This window comes from Malus domestica, chromosome 05, assembly GCF_042453785.1.
Source record: "Malus domestica chromosome 05, GDT2T_hap1".
In the NCBI taxonomy this organism is placed as follows: Eukaryota; Viridiplantae; Streptophyta; class Magnoliopsida; order Rosales; family Rosaceae; genus Malus; species Malus domestica.
The window spans coordinates 3,975,897-4,000,517 of record NC_091665.1 but is presented as its reverse complement, the minus strand read 5'-3'; the positions used below and the strand labels follow the sequence as shown (position 1 = coordinate 4,000,517).

Genomic DNA, 24,621 nt, shown 5'->3' with positions numbered 1-24,621 from the left:
GTTTGAGCGAAGGTGAATCAGACGACGGAGCTTGTGAGTTATGCGATTCAAGTTTGAATTAAGGTCTTTGTTCATGATTCAGGGTTGGGGACGAGGAGAGAGGGAGATAATGCGAGCAGAGATGAGGGTAGAGGACGCGAGCAGATAGTGATCGAAGGGATTAGCTAGTCCTATGGTTCGCAACGTCTCTCGCTAAGACCGTCTAGCACGGTCCTTAATCGAGGCGAGTCCGGCTTACTCCCACTAAAGCTAGTCCCGTGAAGTAACAAACATGGGACTGGACTAACTATTAGTCTAGTCCAGTCCAATGAGGGTTAATGAAGGGAAACAAACACACCCTTATTATATTCCCCCACAATTTCAACCATATCCACTCCACTATTTAATACTAGCAAAAGGCTGCACACTTAATGTGTGTTATTTTTACTCTTCCCAAATATATTTTTTTAAATTTTTTATAGGAGTTATTTGTTTTTCAAAGGATTAGGTATTTAAAAAAAAGGGTTGGCAATTAAGAAGAGAGAAAGAGAGAATTAGTTTATAGGATGGTGATAGGGTGGCTTGACTGTGAGATTTAGAAAAAAATATTAGCAAAATTTTACAGGAATTTCAATTGCGCTTAAATTCATCACGGTAGGAATTGGGTCAAGCTTTTCTTAGTCCTTGTCATCATTTGACTCTTGAATTCTCAAAACTTCTGTCTCTCCACTCCTACAAGAGCAGAAAACCCACCGTTGTCTTGGTTGTGCTGCCAGAGGCTCTGGGGCATGTCCAAATGGAATTATATGAATATGTAGTTTACATTAGATAATATATAAAATATGAATAAAAAAGGGAAAATGTTTTGTCTTGACTTTAGGACGGAGGTCTTTTCCTTTTCCAATCCCTACTCATTCTCTCTCTAACCATATGATGACATTCTTCTCTCCTTCAAAGTTCAAACTTGCCTTCTCTTTTCGGAAACTTCACGCTGCTACAGTGATTTTGTATGACGAAATTGCCCTTGGCTTCCTCGCGAAATCTCATACAGGTCCTCGTCTTTCTTCTGGATTCCACCAACAGTCAAAGATCCTCTGCTGATCATCGACAGCTCTCCGAACTCGCTTTCTCCTCCACCTCCTCCGTATTTTCATGGAAAACTTGCTGACTTGACCTTCCCCTATGGATTTGACCGAGGGCGTCGGAGAGAGCTCCTCGCCGCCGAGAAGCTTCGTCGGCTTCAGTAACTACGATGTCCGTAACGATGTCTACAACCGCTTGGTGGAGAGCGGCCATGAAGACGCTCTGACTCTGCCGGAGTTCCGTGGACACTTGGACGCGCACTTCAACCGCTTGCCGGCTAGGTATTCCACTTCGATCACTTTCCTGTATTTTCATTTTAACGAACTTCGGCTATTGATTTGTTCTGGAATCAGTTTTTTCAGAACAGAATATTATTATATTATTGAAGTATGAATCGTTGTGAAGCTCTTAGAGTCTCAAATGATGAGCCAAACATGATTGATTTCTTGAGTTAATATGCTTTCGGAGCGGTTTTGGTGAAGTTTTTAATGTTTCAGCACCAATAAGTTTGTGCATACGTTTGAATGTCGATTTTGTGCTGTAATCTTTGTTCTGTATGCATATGACTATTTGTTGAGCTGGAAATGTTGTGTGTGTGTGTGTGTTGTTTTCTTGCTTATTATCTGTAAGAATTAGTCGGTTTGACTATGTGAGATATGCAATGTGTGTTTGGACGGAAATTAGTCCCGCACAGCGCAGTCAATTTTTTCCTATTTTTATTTGAACTGGAAAGTATTCTTCTTTTTGGAAGTACCTTTCCGGGAGGCACAAATTTTCCTTTGGTTTGTCAAGAAATGTTATTTCAAGGCAAACCTTTCCAGGCCCTATGTTATAATGAAGATTTGTTTAAAATATTACCGGGAAAAGTATTCACTAGATTTTCCAAGATATTTTCTACTGCAGAACTTCATAAGAGCAATAGCAACATGTTTCGTTGTCCTTTTGATGGGGAGGGTGATGAACCTAATTCTACGTTAGTTATTTATTTTACTGATTTTGTTCTCTGCACAGTTATGGACTTGATGTTAACTTGGATAGAGTGGAAGATGTCTTGTTACATCAAAAGCTTCTTGCTTTGGCAAAAGACCCAGAAAAGCGGCCCGTTTATCATGTCCGTTTCATGGAGGTACTAACAATCATTTGTTTCAGTAGTTTATGTTTGGAATCTTGTTCTGAACTAGAATTACTTTGAGTTCCACTGCTAAAAATCTTGTTCTGAACTATAATTACTTTTGAGTTCCAGTGCTAAACCAAGTATTAGTTTATTTCCTGTTGTTATGAAAAGCCACATGTTAGAATGTCTGTAACAACTTGTATTCACATAATCTTTGTATTCCATAAAAAGTTTAAATTATCTGGACAAATACTATATTTCCTTTTAAGCCCACAGAAGGATGGGGCACCAGCGACTTCCTTGACAATGACTCACAATGTCCCTAACTGTGGTTAGCTTTGAGAAATGATGGAATAATTGGGAAAATGTTATCCTTAAAAGGTATAAAGCCGCGGTTGCAACGTTGAGGAAGGAGGTATAATTAACACAAACGGTTCTGTGCTACTACTTTGTTATGACTCTGGCTTGCACTAAGTAAAGGGCTTCAGTGGAGAAGAAGATAAGGTTGGTGCATGGTTTCAAGTTCCAAATATGGTAGGACTACAAATTCCTTGCCTACTGATGCAAACTTGTGCGCTTTAGGTTTGAAAACTTGGGTATACACCACAAGTGTACAAGACAGCCCAAATGAAAAAACCAAATTAGTTCTTAAAAACCAAAATCTAAACTAGCCTTTTTTCAGCACATTCACTGTAAACTTTGTAGGTTCATTTAAATTTTTTATCTCCAATTGGTTACTATTTGTCGCACAAGTTCGGCTTCTGATTTTCAATATGTTAGTACTCAACAAAAGTTACCATTACCTAAGTCCTTAGTCTTAACCTCAGAACTAAGTTTTTTTGGGTAATTAATGATATAAGTTTTCTTTTAATAAGATTTTCTTAGTCTCAGAATAAAATAAAAAGTCATTATGTCATATAGACATTACTTGTTATATTGTTAATTAGAACAAAATAAAAAACTGATTAGCTAGTGTGATTTAGTTTACTTAGTATTTCAACTATACCTTCTTTTAGTCTGATATGATTTTTACTAGCTGATCTATCGGAAACATTTTTGGGTTCTGGGAAAAAAGATGGAATTGTTATTTCACGATGTTGTTGACCAGGATCTGGATCAATCACAATGTGTGGTAATGTGTAATCTTGTTGCATGTACTGACTGTCACTTTTCCTAAAGAAGCCTTGACTACAACAACAAAGCCTTTTCCCACTAAAGAAGCCTTGACTACACTTGAAAAATAAGATTTTACAGAATCTTTTAAAGATCAGAAACTTTGCTGCTGTTCCAATGTGTAATCAGTTTTTTTTTTCCCCTTCTATTTTTTTATCACAAAGTTCCTCAATGTTTATGTTAATCTTCTTTTGGTTCATCTGTGTACTTGTGATCAGAATACTTCTACCAGGACAGATGACGACGACGATGATGTTCAACAATTTACAAGTATTGCTTCAACCCAAAGGCCATCATGTGATGAAACTAATGAAGGAGCTGCTCTGTCACATGGGTATTAACCGTATTATATCTGTGTTGTATTCAGTATCTAATTGCTTAAATATTTTGCTGTATTTTTTCCCAACAAGGGTTTCAATGACTCTCTGGATATTTATCTGTGGACCTTTGGTGGTCACTTATTTATTTCTTATTTACTTCATTTCTCTGAGTAGAACTAGGAATTGTGCGGTTGACTTTGAACCTTGCTCTAGGCTCGGGGACCTAAATTTGGATGTTAGAAAGAATGCTATGGACATGGACGGAAGACATCTGACGGAGTGTTCTCCCACAAGGTACTTGACAAAATTTTGTTGGGTTGTTTTCTGTTTTAGAATAAACACTACTGTAGTTCATCATAACAAGATTTTTTACTTTCACATGCCCCATTTTACTTCATTCACACTTTTTCAGTTTTTAATAGTTGTTTGCTCTTCGTCAAGGCCCACCTCTAAGATAAAGACAAAGGATGGAAGAACAAATAAATATTAAATTCAAACTTCAAAGAGCGTGTGGGAGGTAAAATGGGGGGGGGGGGGGTTGAAAATCACCATCATTTTCCCATTGTCAGATTAATGCTTACCATTTCTTACTTCAATTTTCGCCAGCATCTTGGTTTACTCATTTACTTTATTTTAGTGAGCCGCAAGCTTTTCTTTGGCCTCTAACCAATAATAAATAAAATGAAAGGGCTCAATAGAAACATAATGCATATTGAGAGCAACGAGCCATAATGGCTTTGGTCCCTATTCCCTAATTATTTTGAGTAACCCTTCGTAAGAAATCTTTATTTCGAAGGTTGATTGGTTGTCACTCAATCAGTTTTTTTTCCCTTAAGAATTTAATGGAATTCAGTGGTTGCTAGGAAAGTTAACTTTAACCTTGGGCTTTGGCTGATGAATATTGGCTTTTTAGTCAAAATGGTTTCTGAGATTCGCATAATTCCTTACTTTGGTCTCTGAGATTTAAAATCGCAATAAGTAGTCCCTGAGTTTGTCCACCATCAATCATTTTGGTCATTCCGTGAAAAATATCCATTAAATAAGGATAAAATGACAAAAATACCTTCAATTTTTGTCAAATCATTTTGGTCCATTGTTTATTAAATTGAGGGTATTTTTGTCATTTTGGTCCTTATTTAACATAATTTGTCCCGGAAGGACCAAAATGATTGATGGTGGACAAACTTAGGGACCACTTCTATTGATTTTAAATCTCATGGACCAAAGTGGGAAGTTATGCCAATCTCAGAGACTATTTTGGCTAAAAAGCCTGAAATATTTAACACTAGTAATTGCTTTAAAGAAGAGTCAGACCTTTCTTTATTTCCTAAATGGTGCATAAATGAGTGGGGAATAGATGCGTCGAAGAGATATGAATTGGTTATGGAGCAGATTGTTATGTTCAGTAAAGATAGTTATTGTTTTGCTTCATTTGAATTCTCATATTTACCGTATAAATTTTCGAGGATTTGGGATAATGAAGAGTGAGTTAATATTGAGATGCGCACTGAAAATATTGTTATGGGTCAAGCATCAAGTATTTTTAGCTCTTAGTAGTTACTAGTAGAATAAGTATGTTGCCTTACTATAGGCTTTCAGTATCAAAGTTTTGGGTGGAATTTTGTGAAGCTCTCTTTCCATAGGTTGGAAGACACTTGTTTAAAACTTACTTCTTGCTTTAATGTGCAGTATTTTTTTTATCAAAATTTTATTCTGATAATTTTTTTGTATCTTATCAAACAGAAGTTAGATAAACATTTCGTAAAGCTATAAAGAATATGTTGACAAACAATTACTCTATATGATATGTCATGTGCATAAATGGTAGACATGATGATGCATAGAAGTGTATATGTAAACGTGAAATTGTATGCATAAACACATATGCATGCATATATAAATAGACATATGCATATAAACAGACAAATGTATTAAGTAATATGCTAAAGGTCTTATTTTCCAAAATAAAAATAGAAAATACATTTTTCTGTATGCTGATATTAGCTTTATCAACAATTAGCCTAAAGTATAGTTTTGTTTCAAACTACTGAATTTGTAAAATTGGAGTTCTTTTGCATTTTTTTCGGCAGTGAACATAATCCCTTTTGTTTTTATATGAACTGTGTCCGTATATTGGAGAGATTACATTTATACTTATGGGCTGGTTTTTCTCCACCTTTAGGGATCTATCAATTTCTAACATCTTATTAGATTGGGGAGCTGTTACAGGGTAGTTTTTAGAGTTTCATTACACTGTCATAGGTGTAATTCGGATTTATTTATTTATTTATTATTTGAGTTGAATCATTTTGTTGGTGGACCAGTTGTTCACAGAGTCTTGTACTGTGCTTTTGAGTTTCTTTAATAAAACTTTGTTTGCCATTTGAAAATACATTTATACTTATGCAGAAATGATATTGACCATTGGGCTGTATAACGCAGGCAAGATATACCACATGTTCCCATTCATGAAGTAATATTTTCAACTATTGACAGGCCTAAGCTTCTTAGCCAGGTACGACTGAGAAGCTTTAAGTTATTTGTTTGTTATCAAGTTTGGTATTACCACCTGGAGTTTTACCTGGATTTCAGTTTCAAAATATTCTTAGAATCTGAATTCTGAAAAATAAAGAGTTTGAAGCTCGAAACTCTGCTGATTGTTTCCTTGTGTGTTTGCAAATTAAAGCTGAAGGTCTATTTTGTAGACCAAGTCCAACTATTCAGTGTGTTAAATATAAAAGGGTCATATACGTGATAGTATTTCTGTAGTTTTACTGTTTTAGTGTTCACATGTACAGAATGTTTTCAATTTTAAAGGGTTTTTAACATTTGATAGCTTCATACCATGTAATACGCTGTCTCCACTTAAGGAGTCATCTTGGTATTACTCACTACTATGAATGTGTGCTCAACACCTAATGTTTATAACTCCAACCACCGTCTTGTTTTCATTCTTTAATGACACCCTAACTTGTTGTCCTGTATAAAGCTATCTAAAAAATCGGTTTACTTGGATGTATACAAGTTTCTACCCGATGTTTTCTTATTTTTATTTTATTTGGTACTGCTTATGCTTATTATCTTTTGGGGTAGACAGCTTCTACTGGGGTTGTGTTTTGGCCTCTTTTTAGTGGGTTTATTACTTGTTTGGAGAAAATACGATGTAGTTATGTGACACTGTAATGGCCTGGTATTCATGTCTTTTGGTTCTCCATCAGATCTTTTTGTGTCAACTCTGGAGTCTAGACTCTAATAAACACGATGGCACCTCAATACAGTAAGCTTGGGCATTAAAGATAATTGTGAGAAGACTTTGTATTGGAATAGTTCTTTGTAATTATGATTTGTATCTATTAATATGAAGTTATAAATGTATGGCCTTCAGATTCTGAAATAAGTGGAAAATGAATTTAAAGGTTGCAGTAGACTAGTAATTCAGTACCCTTGATACATATTACAAATATTGTTTATGTTGTAGAATCCAAGAGAACTCCAGAACTGGAACCATACTATGGTCGCATCTTTCTGACTTATATCATTTTTCTCTAGCTTTCTTCGTTGCTTTCGGATTTAGGACTTAACATCCGTGAAGCACATGTCTTCTCAACAACTGATGGCTACTCTTTAGATGTATTTGTGGTGGATGGATGGCCTGTTGAGGTAGATTTCTTCTACTATATAACGTATTTATCGTCATTCACTGTGTACTTTCTACTGTCAGAGTTTTGTATCTTGTAATTTTGCGTGTTAACTATATTACAAATGAGTAATGTCCAATACATGAAACGTCGGATGGCTTTTCTTAAAATATATGCTGCTACATTACGCTTATTTTTGTTTGTTTCTTTGAAGGTCTCTTTTTGTTGGTTATGGATTTGCTATGCAAGCTGTTAATGCTTTCTTTTGGTATGCATGGATGAATGCTTTTTAGTCAGCCTTTATCTTTGATCTATACTATGGCATTGTTACAATGACCTTCACTTTACGAAACAATTATTGTATCTGATGCTTTCCGGTGTTTTTGTTATAAATACTGAGTTTTATCAAATTAACTAAGTTTTTTCAAGGAAAATGTCTTAGGAATACATCAAGGGGAGTTGCGTTTATATTTCTTATATGACAGGGAACTGTGCTGAGTTCAAATGTTGCTGACTTTGCAATGTTGTGGTCAGGATGCAGATGGTCTATATGAAGCTATGGAAAAGGCAATTGCGAGAAGTGAGGTAAATTGCGTCACATTGTTAAAATAATCGAAGAATAATAAGATAGTAATATGTATCTGTTGTTTGGTAATTTAGGGGTCGTGGTCAAGATCTTCACATTCTCATTCGGCTGTGGAGAAAGCATTATCGGTGAAACAAAAACTGGGAAACTGGGAAATAGACCGAAGATTATTAAAGATAGGAGACAGAATTGCATCTGGGTCATGTGGAGATTTGTAAGACGTGTTTTATTTCTGGAATTCCTTTATTCGTTTATAGTCCTTTCTGCTGCTTAACTTTATTTTGCTGTTCATTCTCAGGTATCGCGGAATTTATCTTGGTCAAGATGTTGCTATTAAGATTTTGAGATCTGAACATTTGAATGATGCCCTAGAGGATGAGTTTGCTCAAGAAGTGGCAATTTTAAGGTGAATAATTTTCTAGCTTTATCCTCCTTTTGATCTTGGCTGGTTCCTGCTAGGGAATTCATATGCTTACCAAATCTATTGAGATCTCTTCTCCACTTGTGAACATTTGAAGATTTTCCCATTATTTTCTCCTAATGAATTTGGATTATAAGGGATAACATTCATTGTCCTAATTCTGGTAAACATTTGGTTCAAGTAGAACATGGGTAGGAAAAGGGATTTTGGAAGGTTACAGCTTAAGTTTCTTTCCAGTTGTTTAGCAAATCAAGGTTCCTGGAAGTAAATTTCCGCGAGTTTGGCTGCACTTTCAATCTTAAAAGAAATAATTTTTTTGGAACTTTATTTTCACCCTCTAGAGGTCGCACTTGGTGCGATGGCAAGTGCCTTCGCCCATGAGCGGTAGGTCTCGGGTTCGAGACTTGGGAGCAGCCTCTCCATAAATGGGGGTAAGGCTAGCCGACATTCACCTCTCCCAGACCCTGCGTAAAGCGGGAGCCTTGTGCACTGGGTACGACCTTTTTATTTTCACCCTCTGCATCTATGTGCTAGACTGTACATGAACAATTCCTACATTCTCTGGGTGGTTTTCTTTCTGCACCCTTGTGAACAATTCCACACTTAAATTGATTATGGACAATCTGAACATAGCAAATTTCCTAATCTTCCAAATCAAATGACCGGTTGTGATAGTTCCCTTAAATATTAAACAGATCCTATGTGCCCAAAATTACCTTCCTAGTACCACTCTTTTTATTCCTCTCTTCTTTTGGGGTGGGGGCACATCATCTGGAAACATGTAATAAAAGCTATATGCTTTTCAAGGGCATATATTTTATATCATCTTGATCAGGTGTCCGTTTGCATGGATTTTCCTCAGTACAAATTTCAAAATAAATGCCAAGATATTGTATGTTACTCATTCTTAAATACTGATATATTTTATGTCCGTTTATGATGGCAGAGAGGTCCATCATAGTAATGTTGTGCGCTTTATCGGTGCATGTACAAAGTCTCCACATTTGTGCATAGTGACAGGTATGGAACTCTCCTGTTGGTTGCCTCCAACATTTACTATACCTGTAAGTTAGCTTCTTTTTGTGGTTTTGTTCATTCTGTTTCAGAATCTTACATTTGGAGATGCTTTTAGAAGCATTGCAACTAAGAAAAGTAAGAATAAGCATCAGATTGTTTTATACCTTTTTATTTTATTTTCAGTTTTGTAAGTGAAGCATAGTAGATTCCACTAAATGAATTTACAGCAAAATAAGGGGACACACACACAAACATACATTTCCCTTCTTAAGAGCTATCCCTTTTTACCATTCACAACATACCTCATAAAATATCTTTTATGGAACAAAGGATCATTCTTACACAAAATCAATGAAATCGGATGTTCCTTTCTTAAAAGGTATCCCCTTTTACCATTCACCAAAACAGACCTTTGTGGGCCCAACCATCAATGCAATCCTTTGATCCAAACTGTTCATCTTTTATGACCTCATTCAAGAATCATTCTTACTAAAAATCAATGAAACCGAATGGTTTACTAAAAATCAATGAAATCGGATGGTTTCCACCGATATCGGTGGAGCCAACCAAATTTACATTCTAACTTTTCGAAATTTTTTATTAGAATCAAGAGAAGTATTGATGGAACTAAAAATATCTTTTTTGGAACATACTTTTACTTTGTTGATACTCTTAAGCACTAGAGGCGCTAATGCTTCTTCTCTGAGTATGCAGCATTTAGGAAGATTTTCTTGTGTTCTATATCTTAAATTCCTCTTAAGTTGTTTGGATGTCATGCGTATTGGAACTACCAATTATATGTAATGTCAGCCTTTGGCATATTGTTGCATATTATGAAGCTTCATGAGGGTTAGGAGTAGAAGGATGTAGATCATTCGTGAGATAGAGTTCGTTTTGGGATTACCTTTGGGTGTTGTTTGGTGAGGGTTTAGAAATAGTTCTTGGCAGGGTACCTTTTGTGGTTAGTAAGTTGTCGTATTGTAGATCTCATCTTGATTTCTTTATGTAAAACTTTTATGTTTTAAATGCATTTGTAGTTGTAGATGAGCATAATTAGTCCAGTGACAACTTGTCGCTGTATTGTACTCATCTTTTTCTGCTAATGAAAGTATGGTTTTCATAAAAATAAGAAATAAAAAACATTAAAAAAAAAAAAAAACTATAGGGATTGAGATCTATAACATAAGAACTTCTGTCATGAGCTCTTTCAATATTTTCATCGAGACAATGGTTCAGGAAGGAAAAGCTACACTTGTTATTTTTCTTCTCTTTTGCAAAAGAAGAAAAATGTCTTGTTTGTAATGGAAGCTAAAAATTATGTCATGAGTACGTCTTTGTTTGGTTGTTTGTTTCTCTTTGGTTTTTTGGTAAATCCATGTAGCACAAGACAGCAACTTCATAAAGAATGTAAACAGGATTGGGATGGCATTTCAGAGAGGATAAGCTAGGAAGTTCTAAATTTATGAGGCTGGTTTACCATCTTCCAATTAAGAATGAAAAGGGCTCAGATGGTGATTGTAGGTCTCCAATTTCATTTGAGAAGTTGGTCCAGTTTCAAGTGTTAATTGCAGCCATTCATCATCAGGTTACCTTAAAATGGCACCAAGAGCTAGGGTACATTTTAGTTGGCAGTAGACTATTTGGTTCAGGAGTTTAGCTTCGTTAACCCTGGCTGTTTTAACACAATTCCCTCCTTCAATTGGTCCAGTAATCATGTTGAAATTAGTTATTGATCACCTGAATAAGTCAGAATGGTACCAAGGCTTTGGGCAGTTCTGTATGTTAAAGTGCTTTGGAAATTATGGGCTTTATCCTTTAGACATGGCTACCACTCTTAATCATATATTTCATATGCATATTATTGTACCTTTACTTTTGTTGTCTGATGTTTAAAGTTACATGTTCTAGTAAGTGCCTCTCTGCTTCTACTATTGGAAGTTGTTTTAATTGCACATGCGTTTAACCTCCCTTTTCCACTCCTGTCGTTTTTTGCCCTATCTTATGAAAATAATTATGAAATTTCGTTTGGTTTTTTTCTTCTTTCAGAGTATATGCCTGGTGGAAGTCTATACGATTATTTGCATAAGAATCATAACATCTTGAAGCTTTCAGAACTGCTAAAGTTTGCGATTGATATCTGTAAAGGAATGGAGTATTTGCATCAGAATAACATAATTCATAGGGATCTGAAGACAGCAAATCTGCTAATGGACACTAACAATGTAAGAATTAAAGGTTATTGTTCGCTTGTTTGGCAGCTTCACTTTGTGCATAAATGCAACCTAGGTTTGGGAAGAATAACAGCATATTCATGATAACTGGATTGATTTAATTTGTGATTGTACATGTATAGCTTAACTTAGGCGACGGGAAAACAGTAAAGTTCAACAGATTTGTTTGTAATTTTTTAAAAAGGGCCATAATGTCTTTAGTGGATTTATTGCTACTTTAGTTGATATAAGTTGTGGTTATTGGACCGACTTGAGTAACCAAACCATGAATTGTTTATATGAGGTAATTGTTTGATTGGGTTGATTTGGGATCAACAACCCTGCATGTTATTGGACCGACTTGAGTAACCAAACCATGAATTGTTTATATGAGGTAATTGTTTGATTGGGTTGATTTGGGATCAACAACCCTGCATGCATTGTGCTTTGAGATATGAAGTTTGATTGTTTGAAGAAGTATATCTGTGTTTCAAATATTCAATTCTACCAAAATTCTCTTGGACACACTGAGTTGATGTCTTCCAAATTTTTGTCAATGGTGAAACTGATACTTTCAGGATGACATGAATGATGCAATATATTGATATGTGTTTAAAGATGCAAGTAATGCAATTCTACTTTCCACAAGTTTATTGATATTTTCTAAAAACTATAAGTAGAGTTTGTTGTTAAACTTGGCATGTTTTTGTTTTTGATAATGGGTAAACTGTTTACGAGTTAGTTTTCCATGTAATAATGGTTGAAATCTCTGCGCTCATATCCTGGCAGTTCTATTTTTTTGTTTAGAAAAACAAATAAGTTTCTGTTCCTTTAACAGTTGAAATCATTTTCTTATTTGTCTTTAGGTTGTAAAGGTGGCAGATTTTGGTGTTGCTCGGTTCCAGAATCAAGAGGGTGTAATGACAGCAGAGACTGGAACCTATAGATGGATGGCACCTGAGGTCTGATTCTTCTGGTTTAATATGTTCCTTTCTATTTGTTTTTTTTCTTTCCAATTTTATTCCATAGGAGATCAGGAATTTTATGTAAGTTCTTGAAAGGCTTCTTGAAAATTATTGTTGACTCTTAAATCGTTGGACTTGGTTTGGAAACTGTCCTTTGTCGTGATCTAAGGATTGATTAGTTTATCATTAACAATTACCAGCTACCACCCATACAATATCCCCTTTGTTTTGGCAAGCAGGCTATGGTTTATTGAATTTCCTATTTTGTTAATCACATTTCAGATGTTAACATTCTGGTTCGACAACATTAGTTTACAGTGTTATTTCAATATCTTACTGGTTTCTTGTATTTTGTAAGGTTATCAACCATCAACCGTATGATCAGAAAGCAGATGTGTTCAGTTTTGCAATTGTACTTTGGGAGCTAGTAACAGCCAAAGTATGCTTCCTCTCGTGTGATACACATTATCAAACTTTTAAAAATCTTTTTTTTAACTAGTATGATTTTGTATTGCAGGTTCCATATGATACCTTGACTCCGTTACAAGCTGCCTTGGGAGTTAGACAGGTTTACGGTTGATTCATATCTGTTTATAAATAATTTATAATATTATATATATGTGTGTGTGTGTGTGTGTGTGTGTTTATATTTTTTTCGGGGTGTGTATTGGATTCATGCAGACATGTTTGCTACAGCCCACATTGTATTTGCTTCTTAAGAAGTCCTGTTAATCCATACACTTCATGTTTATTCTGTCGCCATGTGTATTTGTGCCAAATAGTTATGTATTGTTTGACATTCCATTTCCCAGGGGCTGAGACCGGAAATTCCCAGTAATGGACACCCTAAGCTTTTGGAATTAATGCAGAGATGTTGGGATTCATTTCCTTCCAATCGGCCTTCCTTCTCCGATATAACAGCTCAACTTGAATCTCTCCTCCAAGAAGTCCAGGTAGGACACCCTCCCGTCTTTCTTGATGTTTGGTTCTCCCGTGTTCTCTGAGCCTCACACTGAAATAAAATGCTTGAAATCTCAGGAAATTTCGGAACCTTCCAATGGCACTTGAGAGTCATGACACGACTCGGAAAATTTCTGTAGTCCCCGAAACTTATCTTTTTGCAACATTCTGACCAGCTCATTTTAGGCATTTGGGATATGGATGAGGCTTTGGTTTTTTCGTTTGTTTCTCACATGAATATAGAGGTTACATTGTACACTTGAGGAAAAGAGAAAATTACAGAGATTGCCCAACACTGTGTCAATAGTGCGTGATGATCTGATTTCCTATGTGTTGTAAAACTCATCTGTAAGTAAAACTCCCAGTTAAACGTCATTGTAAAGTGTTTGTCTTTTTGAGTAATGAGATGTCGACGCCTCGCTAGATATTTCCTATACGCTTTAATGTATAGCGATGGTTATGTCGGATGAAGAGCTTGGTGTAGATACGATCACAAAACGCAGTGTATCTTACACTCAAGGGGGTCGAGGGGTACATTCTGTTGGCATGAACGAGTTTAGAAAGGTAGTGCAGACTTACGGTTTTCATCTCGGAATCGTTTTGTTACGGAGTGGAACATTTGGAAGCTCAGAAAATATGACAGATTTAGGGCTTTCTTTTCTTAAATGTTCTGCCGATCTCGACTTGAAGTGCTTGTAGGCCAGTCCCGATTTCTCAGTTTCTTTTTAATCGCGAGTATGTTGTAACTGATTTTTTTCCTGTTTCTCGGAATGTAAATCGGGTGATGAGAAATATTGTGTTCGCATGGCAGACTTCTTGTGAAATCTTATCGTGCTCATTTTCTTCTCGTGCACACCTTTGTTTATTTATAGTTTGAATTGAAGAAATCAAAAAGAATGTAAGAGCATCATTGAGTAGTAACTACCTGATGAGAACTCTTGGTCGGCTTGCTAATAGAAGATAGAGTGTGAATGAGCTTAGCCACGCCAAATACCAGGTGCTTGGTTCAAATGATACTGTTCGTACTCGAGCATGGTTTGATACTGCCAAATGATTGCATGTTCATTCTAAATTGATACGAGTTGCGTACTAAACTTGTATCTCAGCTCATTTTTCTAAATATTTTGTTCGACCTCAGCTCTTTATACTTACAAGTCGAGATTAAACACTCCCAAAACAAGCCAAACATGAATAACAAGCCAACAAAAAGTCTTAATCACATTCAGGGCTAGTTTGGTATTGTTGTGCTTTTAAAAAAACTGTTTCTGATGTGCTATGAGAATAAACATCTATAAAATGAACGGTAAAGTATTTGTGAACTCTAGATGTAAAAGTGTTTTTAGCAAAAAAAAAAAGAGCGCGGGTTTTGGTAAACTTTTATGAAAAATCACTGTGACAGTATAAAATGAATAAAATGTATATGGTGGGGATGTGATGTTATCATATTCATCTTTAATTTAATTTAATTTTTCATAATCCTCAATTTTCTTTTTTCTTTGTAACCTCCGTCTTGCTTCTCTCCCAGGCTCCAGCAATCCATGGCTTCACCCACACTTCCAAAAAATAAAAGATCAAAAAAAAAAAAAAAAAAAAACAGAAGCTAGAGAAAGTGAAGCCAAGGACGGCATCCTTCCGAGGTCGATAAGATTTGCGGGTTTGTATTCTCTTACAATTTGATTGAATTTCAGTCTCTTTCAATTTTGATTGAATTTGGTGTCCACTAATTTCTCGACTGGGAGAGATCGAGTTGGGAGCCTCGGAGACGAGGAAATACGTTTGATGCGCAGACAGGGGGGGTGGCGAGGGAGGATAGGATTGCCGTATTAAAAATTTCATTAATGACTACTATTCACTCGTGTTTTGGTAAAAATAAAAAATAAAAAAACTGGTTTTTCGCTTTTTTTTTTTTGCTTTGAATGGCTGTGATTTTGGAAAAAAACAAAGAAGCTAGGTTTGCTTGAGTTACCAAACATAAATTGGATGCGATGATCACCAGATTTTGGTTGGGCCAAAAGGGCAGGGAGAGACGTATTCATTGGGTATCAAAAGAGCCTTTGGGTCTGCCGAAGTCGGAAGGGGGAATGGGCTTTCGGAATTTTGTGGATTTTAATGATGTCCTACTTGCTAAACAATGTTGGAGATTGATTCAGGACCCAAACTCATTGTGGGCTAGGGTTTTGAAGGCCCGGTACTTTCCTTACTGCTCCTTTTTGGACCCTCCGCGAGGGGTAGGTTCGTTTCTCTCAATTTAGTAATATTTCTCCACTGCCTTAGTTTAGATAATATTGTTCGTTCAAGAAAAATGTAACCTGACTTAAATGTTAAACCCTAACTATTGTTGTCCCACCACTTCTATGCAATTGCAGATTTGCAAATGGAACTCTTCTCTTTCTCTCATCCTCCCTCTTCTCATCAGATCTTCCATTGTCTATGAGAGATGCAACGGCGACGAAAGACAAGAGAAAGTCAGTATACCAAAAAAAAAAAAAAAAAACCTTCCTAGATCACCGCCTAGACAGGCGTGTAACTCTTATCTGATTTTGTTGGATGATTTGGCCTAAATCGCGGCAGAACACCATTGCCTAGGCCCATTTTTTAGAGCAGTACTCAAGAGTACGGGTCTTCCGAGTATCCAAGAAGGTCCCCTGTGAATTGCAACCACTCGGTGAACTATGTTTGTTTGAAAGAAAATTTACACACCGTCTTTACCTCCCACACATCTCTATCTTTTCTTTTTCTTATAATTAGATTGAACAAATAAAAAATGAATCTAGGACTAAACTTAAAAAGGGTGTGCAGAAATAGAAAAGGAGTTTCGAAAAATCACTTCAAATTTCCTTTTAAGTCATGCATCTTATCTCTATACTCCAAGTTGCTAATTATGCCTGGTTATAACTTTCTTTGTAATGATATTATGGTTAACGTAAGGATAAAGAATTAGTATTGCACTCCTAGGTTTAAAAGAATCAAAATTCTATTTGAACTACATTATTGCTAACCCATTGTGAGGCTAATCTTACCCCATCCCCTTAGAGTAGATAATATCGTTTGTTAAAAAAAAAAAAATTCTAGTAGTGAAACCTATGTGTTTTGCACAAGCAATATATATATATATTTTTTTAATAAACGATATTATCTATAAGAAGTTAGTGGGGGGTGGGTCAAGTCTCACAATGAACTAGTAATAATGTGGTTAAAATTTATCTTTGACAAGAATTGAACATAAGACATCTCACTTAAAAGGGAAGAAGAATACCACTATACTGTAATATTAAGTGGCTGTACAAGCAATAGTTAAAGAGGGAATATTGATCACAACTCCTCGAACAAATTAATAGTCTTAACCATTTGAATTACAAACTCATTATAGTATTACGTGTGGTTAGTTTAATTATCGCACACGTATTAATCATAGATATTTACATCTCATGATTCCTGTTTGGATTAAAACTTGAACTTTGGGCTCAAGAAAGGAGTTGGCCCAAAAGGAGGCCCGAAAGGGAAGATAGCCGAAGCCCAGTCGAAGCCCAGAAGGCAGGGAAATGCCTTTTCTGACCTGGTACAACTCATGAAGACCACTTGCTTACCTACCCAAAGGCCAAGTGGTGCAGACTGATCAGTTACACAGCCCATAAAGCACTTTATGGTGGCATTACATGTAAAATAGCTGATGAGTCATCACCCTCAAACTGCATTCGGGCAAAGCTGCTGCTACAGAAGCCCAAGCCGAGTTGTCTATATAAGAAGAAAGAAAATCCAGGAATAAGGACACTCAATCAAACAAACAAATGCAAGCACAAACTCTGCTCAAAGCCAGATTTGCCTTCAAAACAAAGCTGTAGTCAGCCTTCATCCCTTTCGGGACAAACCTTCATCCCTCTCGGGATAACCCTATCTTCAACCCTTTGTAATAGCTCTGCTACCTTGTTCAACCTTGCTGTAGTATCGATTCATCTTTTGTAATCTCTCTCTCTCTACCCCTCTAAGCTTTCAGACCTTTGACAAAACTACAAAGATAGGAACCTGCAAGACGAGCAACCTTACCCGATAAGGTTTAACCTTGCCCGACCTTCTTTGCTTTAGTTTTGTCTTTTCAATATGTTGTATACTTCCAGTTATATGCAAGTTATTTCTAGCAACATGACTATTAAAAGGCTTTCTCAGTGCTTGAATCCGATTTGAATATATCGTCAGTGTTCAAACCAGATCCAAGTCCTAAGCCCTCGGGCATGTAAATCTGATCAGTTAAAAGTCATTGGCCTCAAGGCATAAAAAAGAACCTTATGTGGACTTAACCCATCCACGACAGTCCTTGATAAACGAGAAGTCCGAAGTTACTTGGGGCGCAAGTAATCAACCTACCTTCTAGTTTTCTTTCTATTATATCATGATTACCATAGAACGCTTGAGCATGGAATGGATTCTAATGGAAAGCCTCAAGGCCTACACCTAAGGCCCCACAAAGGCATCCATTTGGATTCATTCCGTTCAGCGATCTAAAGAGTCTAAGTATAAGAATGAACTCTGATGGGAAGCCTAAAGGCCTACACCTAAGGCCCCACAAAGGCATCTATTTGGGTTCATTCTACTTCTTGGATTCGGGTAATCAGAAGTATAATAGTTAGAAAACTCCTACAATCACGAGAACAAATATGATGTGTTCGAGCACTGGTTTAGTTATTTATGGGAAGCCTCAAGGCCTACACCTAAGGCCCCACAAAGGCACCTGTTATAACTAACACGGTTTCTTGGATACATATATATATACAACTAAAGCACGACAACTATTTTACATCTGCCATGCTAAAGATGGCAGTGGCACGCCTGAGCACTTAAATGTTAACCTTGATTGTGAGCCTCAAGGCCTACACCTAAGGCCCCACAAAGGCACCTCTCAAAGTTAATGCTGTCCTTCTCTTTCAGCCTTGCCCGAAGAGTCTTGCCCGAAGAGTCTTGCTCGACGAGACTTGCCCGACGAGACTTGCCCGACAACGCCCGATAGTGAAGCAGAAGCCCGACAGCAGCCCTCAACTGGCACCAACCTCCAGGGGAGCTGTGTGCTCGTCGGCCAGGAAACATCCCCGACGGAAATTCCTGCCACGAACAATTCCATTAAATGATAAACCTTTGACTTTGTAACTAGCTAGTAAATAGATTAAACATCCGATTGTAGGTGGATAACGATTATTTTTTCTCCATTTTCACATGAGTGACAACACCAACATTTATTAAAATGGATTAGTTAAGTATAATTTGTTTAATTCGTTATCGTAGGCTCCCTATTTCATGTCTTCTTCCTTGTTGTCCAGATGTTGTGTTTGTTTCTACGGCAATTTCAACCATTGACTTGTATAAACTTGAAAATTTTAACATAAAAATTGAAAATATAAACGTCCCTCCATTCCATTTTCCACGTGAGGTGACGAGAACATCGGCGCAAATTGTTGGTTGCCGACACTTTATTACAATCCCTCGCAATTTACAGCAACCAAAACAAGGACCACCAAAAAGATAAAATGTATAGAGCAAAGAATTATGGGGTCGACAAATTAAAATGATGAAAATATTTTTACTACAATCTCTCGCCTTTTAATGCAATATGGTTTGCATTTTTAATTATTAATTTGTTCAAAAGCAAAACTAAAAGCAAAACTAAAGTTATTAGAGAGATATGAGAAAGGTGTGTCGGGACAGTCAAATTACATGTACACTTTGAACGCTCTTACAAAGTAGTTGAATCTCTCAATTAAATAATTTCGATGAATTAATTGGATGAAACAATTTAACCAAATTTTGAAAAACAATTCATAGAACTGTTGATCATGGTTGGTTTAAATAATTGAAATGTCAATTTTTAGCCATAGGAAAAACCAAAGAAGAAGTGTAAGGATTCTCGAACATGAGCTTGAGCTTGCCAATATTCAAACCGTACGTATCCACATTCAATTTCTTATCAATCATTCTTAAGTAATATTACCAAAGGAGAAAGGGAAAAGACCCATCAGCTTTGAATGAATCTGGCTGGAATGTTGGCCATCATAGATTTGTGCTCAGTTTTTTTTTTAATCTTTTTATTTATATAAATGAAGAATTATGTTTCCTTCATACTTCTCAGCAAATTGAGTTGTATCATTGCCTACATTCCAGCCAGATTCAGTTCGACTTTCATGTACTATACTTCTTGTGCCAAATCAAATCATTAATTTCTTCATAAAAAAGGACAACAAAACAAATTTATAAATCTTGAGTCTTGACTCCTACATGTTCATACATGGATACCATTGTGTTTACGTGCCATGGTGATGTAATCAGAGATGGAGTTCAAATTTTTTGCACTCTTTTTACGTGTTGTTTCTTTGTGACCTCTATCAGTAATTGATACATGGTAATAAACATGACCATGCTTAACTTTATTGTCATAAATTTGATACATGTCAATCAATGATAAAAGCACCACACAAAATAGGTTCATAAAATTTGATCACTCATAAATGCATATAAAATTAACCGACACTAATTAAGATAACCTCGATGTCAAGATCGAATCCAAAGTAGAATTAGCTACCTAATCCACATGCACATTAAGATTATATTAATTAGGTCATAACGAAATGGTTTAGGTTGATTAATTACAACTATGTTGAATACCACAGTTAAGATAGAAAAGCCGAATCCTTTCATTAAGGAGGAAGGACACCCGGTGAGATGATGTGACTGGTCAATTTAACTTGAAGGTTTTTATATACTTTTTGTAGGAACTTGATCATTGCATATACATAAAGCGTGCGTGTGCGTGTGCGTGTGTATGTATTTACAATTTTTACATAGAACATGTTAATAAACGCATGCAGATTCAATACGCGGGAATGATGACCTGCATGCATGCACGCACTCTGAAAATGAAACAGAAATTCAATCATGTGATAAACTCCTTAGATTAATTTAGCATGGTTCATTATGTAACATCGCTAATATTGTCTTTAATTAACTTAATCATCATACTATTTTGTATCAAAAATTGCCATATTATCAAGCATGAACAATATAACAAAAGGATTCGATAGTATTAGTAGTGAACTTCGTACATATAAATTGTAAAGTATTTTATTGTGTCTTTGATGTAGGACTTTATTTTCCAACATTATATTAAGGCTTCATGTCTAACACGCAAGAAATCAGGTGCAATGCTTTTGGTTAGCCGCGAGGCTATGATTGAGGTTATAATTTATGAGTACTTATCTTTTTAAGGCTAAATAACCAAAATGGTCCATGAGATTTGCATAACTCATCACTTTGGTCCATAACATTTCAAATCAACCAAAGTGGTCCCTGAGATTGTCCACCATCCATCATTTTGGTCATTCCGTTAAAAACTCCGTTAAGTGTCCCTGAGCTCTTGGCCGGAAGTTTGGACAATTTTCAAAGTTTTGTAACTCAATCGTTTCTTAACCAAATTCGACCCATAATACATCAAAATGAAGATAGGAAAGTGTAGAATAAGATTATACCTATTTGGAAGCCCAATGGTTGCCGGAGATGGCCGGAAAATAGCCTCAAAGTTGACTGGTCCGAGGGAAAACTGGAAAACTAGCCGGAAACTGGGTAAACTTTAAATGTTCATAACTTCTTCAATACTCAACGAAATCAAGTGATTTAAAAAACGAAAATCATACTTCTCGACGAGACGAAGAGAATGGTACCTTTTTAGATGGCTAACTCGCCGTGGTTTGGCCGGAAAACGACTCGAAAGTGGCCGTGGACTTTCGAATTCCTTGAACTTATTGATATTCAACAAAAGAAAAAATAAAAAGACTTATTATAATTGGAAATAGTTGTATTACAAATACGTACATATATATATATATATATATCTCGTTAAAATAGAAAATTGACATGTCAAATTCGGATTTGATTACACAAAAAAATCACTTATAATATCTTTTGTTATTTACTAGATGTCTAACAATGGGCAGTGCTACATACACTAAATTCACGCATTAAATTTGTACACCAAATGGTGTGGCACATTCTACATTATATAAATTTTTATTTGCAAGGAGGAAAGTTTGTTGGTGGTTTGAAGACATGATCTTGCTTTCTATTTTATAATGTTATCCTATCGACATGTAATACAAGTACGCGCGTAGGGTAGAATGCCCCAATTATCTTCCTACGAATGTCACATGACTTGAGTATCTCAGTAACTTGTAAGGCCCCAACCATTTGGTACGATCTAGATTTGACTTATTCTGTACTCCTCTGTATCAGCTTATGTTCCCATTCAATTCTTGATCAATACCAAACATTTGGATTATATATAGCACTTTAAAGAGAACAATTATTGAACTAACTTCACTTTCTACGATTCTTTTATGAGAAATGCTAAGGAGTCTCTCAAAGTGGGATTTTTTATAGACTCTTTGTTACCTCATTTTTTTAGCATACTATTTTATAATGTTAGTATGGGATTTATACAAAACACATGAGGTGGTAGAAAGTTATATAAAATCTCACTTTTGAGAGTCTTCTTAGCATTTCTCTTCTTCTTGGTGAAGGTGGTGAAGTGGGAAAGGGATCCTCTCCGAATTCCTTCCACTTAATCCTCCCCATCAAACAATCTGGACTCTTGAAATTTGATCAAACAGCTAAAAACATGGGCCCACTTTAAAAATTATAATAACTTTAGCCGTTAGATCAAATTTCAAAGGTCCAGATTGTTTGATAAGGATGATTAGATGGAAGAGATCTGGAGATAATCTCCTTCCGTGAAGGTGCATCCTATACTTCATAAAAAACAATTCATTTTTGGTCGGCACTCGACACTAGGCCAAATCCTATCTGCTCATTATTTTTAAAAGTAATTAATATGCCTTTCAAAATTAAGTCATTAAAACAACTGAATATCTTTCACTAGTATTGTAAGTGGTATATACTTCTCTTAACGCATGAGTGAGAGATTTTGAATTTAATTTTCAGAAAAACATCGTTGCTAAACTATTATTGGTCCGAATCTAGCTTGGAAATGCTTCAATCTACCAATTATTTGATATGTGGAAGATTAATTTGGTTGTGAATGCCATTGACCGAATACATGATCTGAATCCTTTCCTATTTATGTGATTGGTTCGTTATATTTGCTAACGTTATATGATTTGAATCCTAACAAGTGGTTCATTGTAGAATTTTGAACAATCTCAATATCGCACAACAGTGAATTCGCTTTTCTCTTTATACTAGTGAGAATTTTTTAGGGTTTGATAGTCCTTTTGATTCTATCCACGATGGTCTACTGGAAGACAATTATATATATAGTAAACTAAGTTTTATCAATAAAATTACCACTTTTAACTTGTTTCTAAAAAAAATAAACAGCATTAACTTTTAGAAAAAGTATTTGACATTTTATTTTTGAAAAAGTAATCACAAATTTAAGCCATGAAATATGGGAAATAATTGAAGAAAATATATAGATCACTTAATTGAAAGCTCCAATCCTCCATGCTTTGTAGTGTTGTCAACTTGATATTTCGACACCCAAGATTAGAAAATAAGAAGAAGACAAACTGAGCCCTGTCGGGGCAGAGTTGCTTGAAATAAATTACTCACCTTAACAGGAGAAACTTGAGTTATGTTGAGTGACGCGAATTTTTTATTTTTTTTAATAAACGATATTATTTGAGAAAAGATGAATTTAGTCTCATAATAAGTTAATAATAATATGGTTCAAATTTATTTTTGGCGAAAATCTGATATAAGTTCTCTTACGTACAAGTAAAGAGAAATACAACTAGACCATATTACTAAGTGACAAGCGATGAAATTTTAAGTCTAAAAAAAATAAAATAAAATTAGTAAGAAATGAATTACGAAATTTTAAATAGAAGGAATTGAAAATATTCTTCATGAGAATTATATATCCAAACAAAATTTAGACTGAAAGATGATTGTTATTTGTTTAATAGACCACTGCTTAGAGTCTTTTAACCCCCAAGATCCAGTAAAAATTCATTTTAAATCTCCTGTTGGCATTCATTTATATTGTCGTTGAATTTTGTTTTTGTCGAAAAGTAATTGTTACATAAACTGCTCCAGCCATTCTGAGCTTTTAAGCATTTTTAAGATAGCTTAAATGTTAAAATAGTATATGTGTTTTAGTCATTGGATTAATTTAATACCTGTGTTTTTAATTTAGCCGATTTGGTCTTCTATTTATCTCCGTTAGCAAATTAAAGACATTTTCATTTAATTTTTGTAATTTTTTTTATAAATGATTTATAAAATTATAATTTATTTGATTTAAAATGAAATAAAATTTAAAAAGTAAAGGAAAAATTATTCTCCTCCCAACTCTCCAACCTCATCCCTAACATTAGCCCTCTCTTTTTTATGTCACAAGCTCAATCATTTTTCAGATTGGAAGTTTTATTTCTTATATGTGTTTATCCCATTGATTTTCATTTTTTTTTTGTAAAGAGAAATGGTAATTATTTCTCATATGATTTTTCTTATAATTTTTTTTTAAAAGAGATTGAATAAAATGTCCTTAATTGGCTAACAAATACAAACACAATGAATGTGACAACCCGTCCCAAATTTTATTATTTTAGAAATTTTAAAAGTATGATTTTATGATGATGCCCTAGAGGTGAAGGGTTTTTTTACTTTCATTTACCAACGTGTAGTGAGACGTATGGAATTCTTTTAGCGCATTCCTGAAGTACTCGACAATACGGGCTCGTAGGCGCAAACAGAAGAGGATTTGGAGTTACGGTTAAAGTTTTACGGAACTGTAAACCCGAGAAGTATTTTGGTTTTAGTTAATATTTATACTTATATATGTATATATTTTTATATTAGAATGATTAGAATATGGGAAAGAAAGAGGGCAGTCGGGAAGGAAGAAGAAAGGAAAAATGGGATTGGGCAAAACTGCCCAATCTGAAAGAAGAATGAGGGGACGAATCAGGAGAAGAGAGAAGGAGAATCTGAACAATCAGAAAGAGAAGAAAGAAGGAGAAAGGAGGGAAGGGAGAAACGGGGAATCACGACCCGCAAATTGGTAACCCGGCCCGATCGGTGTTCTTGCCATTTCTGACTAGTTTTGGCCCATTTTTCCGACGAATTGCATCAAACCAACCCTTGTAAAACCCTCCAC

At 35.5% G+C, this 24,621-nt stretch overlaps 1 protein-coding gene across 5 annotated transcripts; it reads left to right on the top strand.

The window, feature by feature from the left end:
- The first annotated feature begins 849 nt into the window (after positions 1 to 849).
- Positions 850 to 13,841, top strand: LOC103402164 (serine/threonine-protein kinase STY46-like). Of its 5 annotated transcripts, none has more exons than XM_070822122.1 (17): positions 887 to 1,343; positions 2,074 to 2,188; positions 2,558 to 2,710; positions 3,568 to 3,683; positions 3,883 to 3,963; positions 6,112 to 6,184; positions 7,219 to 7,329; positions 7,842 to 7,892; positions 7,968 to 8,107; positions 8,192 to 8,299; positions 9,261 to 9,334; positions 11,378 to 11,553; positions 12,408 to 12,503; positions 12,865 to 12,945; positions 13,024 to 13,074; positions 13,319 to 13,459; positions 13,545 to 13,841. In XM_070822122.1, exons 3-17 carry the CDS (start codon positions 2,708 to 2,710, stop codon positions 13,572 to 13,574), a joined length of 1,332 nt encoding a protein of 443 aa, XP_070678223.1. In that variant the 5' UTR covers positions 887 to 1,343; positions 2,074 to 2,188; positions 2,558 to 2,707; the 3' UTR covers positions 13,575 to 13,841. The 5 variants fall into 5 exon arrangements, with proteins under 5 accessions (XP_008339122.1, XP_008339123.1, XP_070678223.1 ...); XM_070822123.1 differs by having other exon boundaries at positions 950 to 1,343; positions 2,558 to 2,680; positions 3,844 to 3,963; XM_008340900.4 differs by lacking the exon at positions 2,558 to 2,710 and having other exon boundaries at positions 850 to 1,343; positions 3,844 to 3,963.
- The last annotated feature ends 10,780 nt before the right edge of the window (positions 13,842 to 24,621 follow it).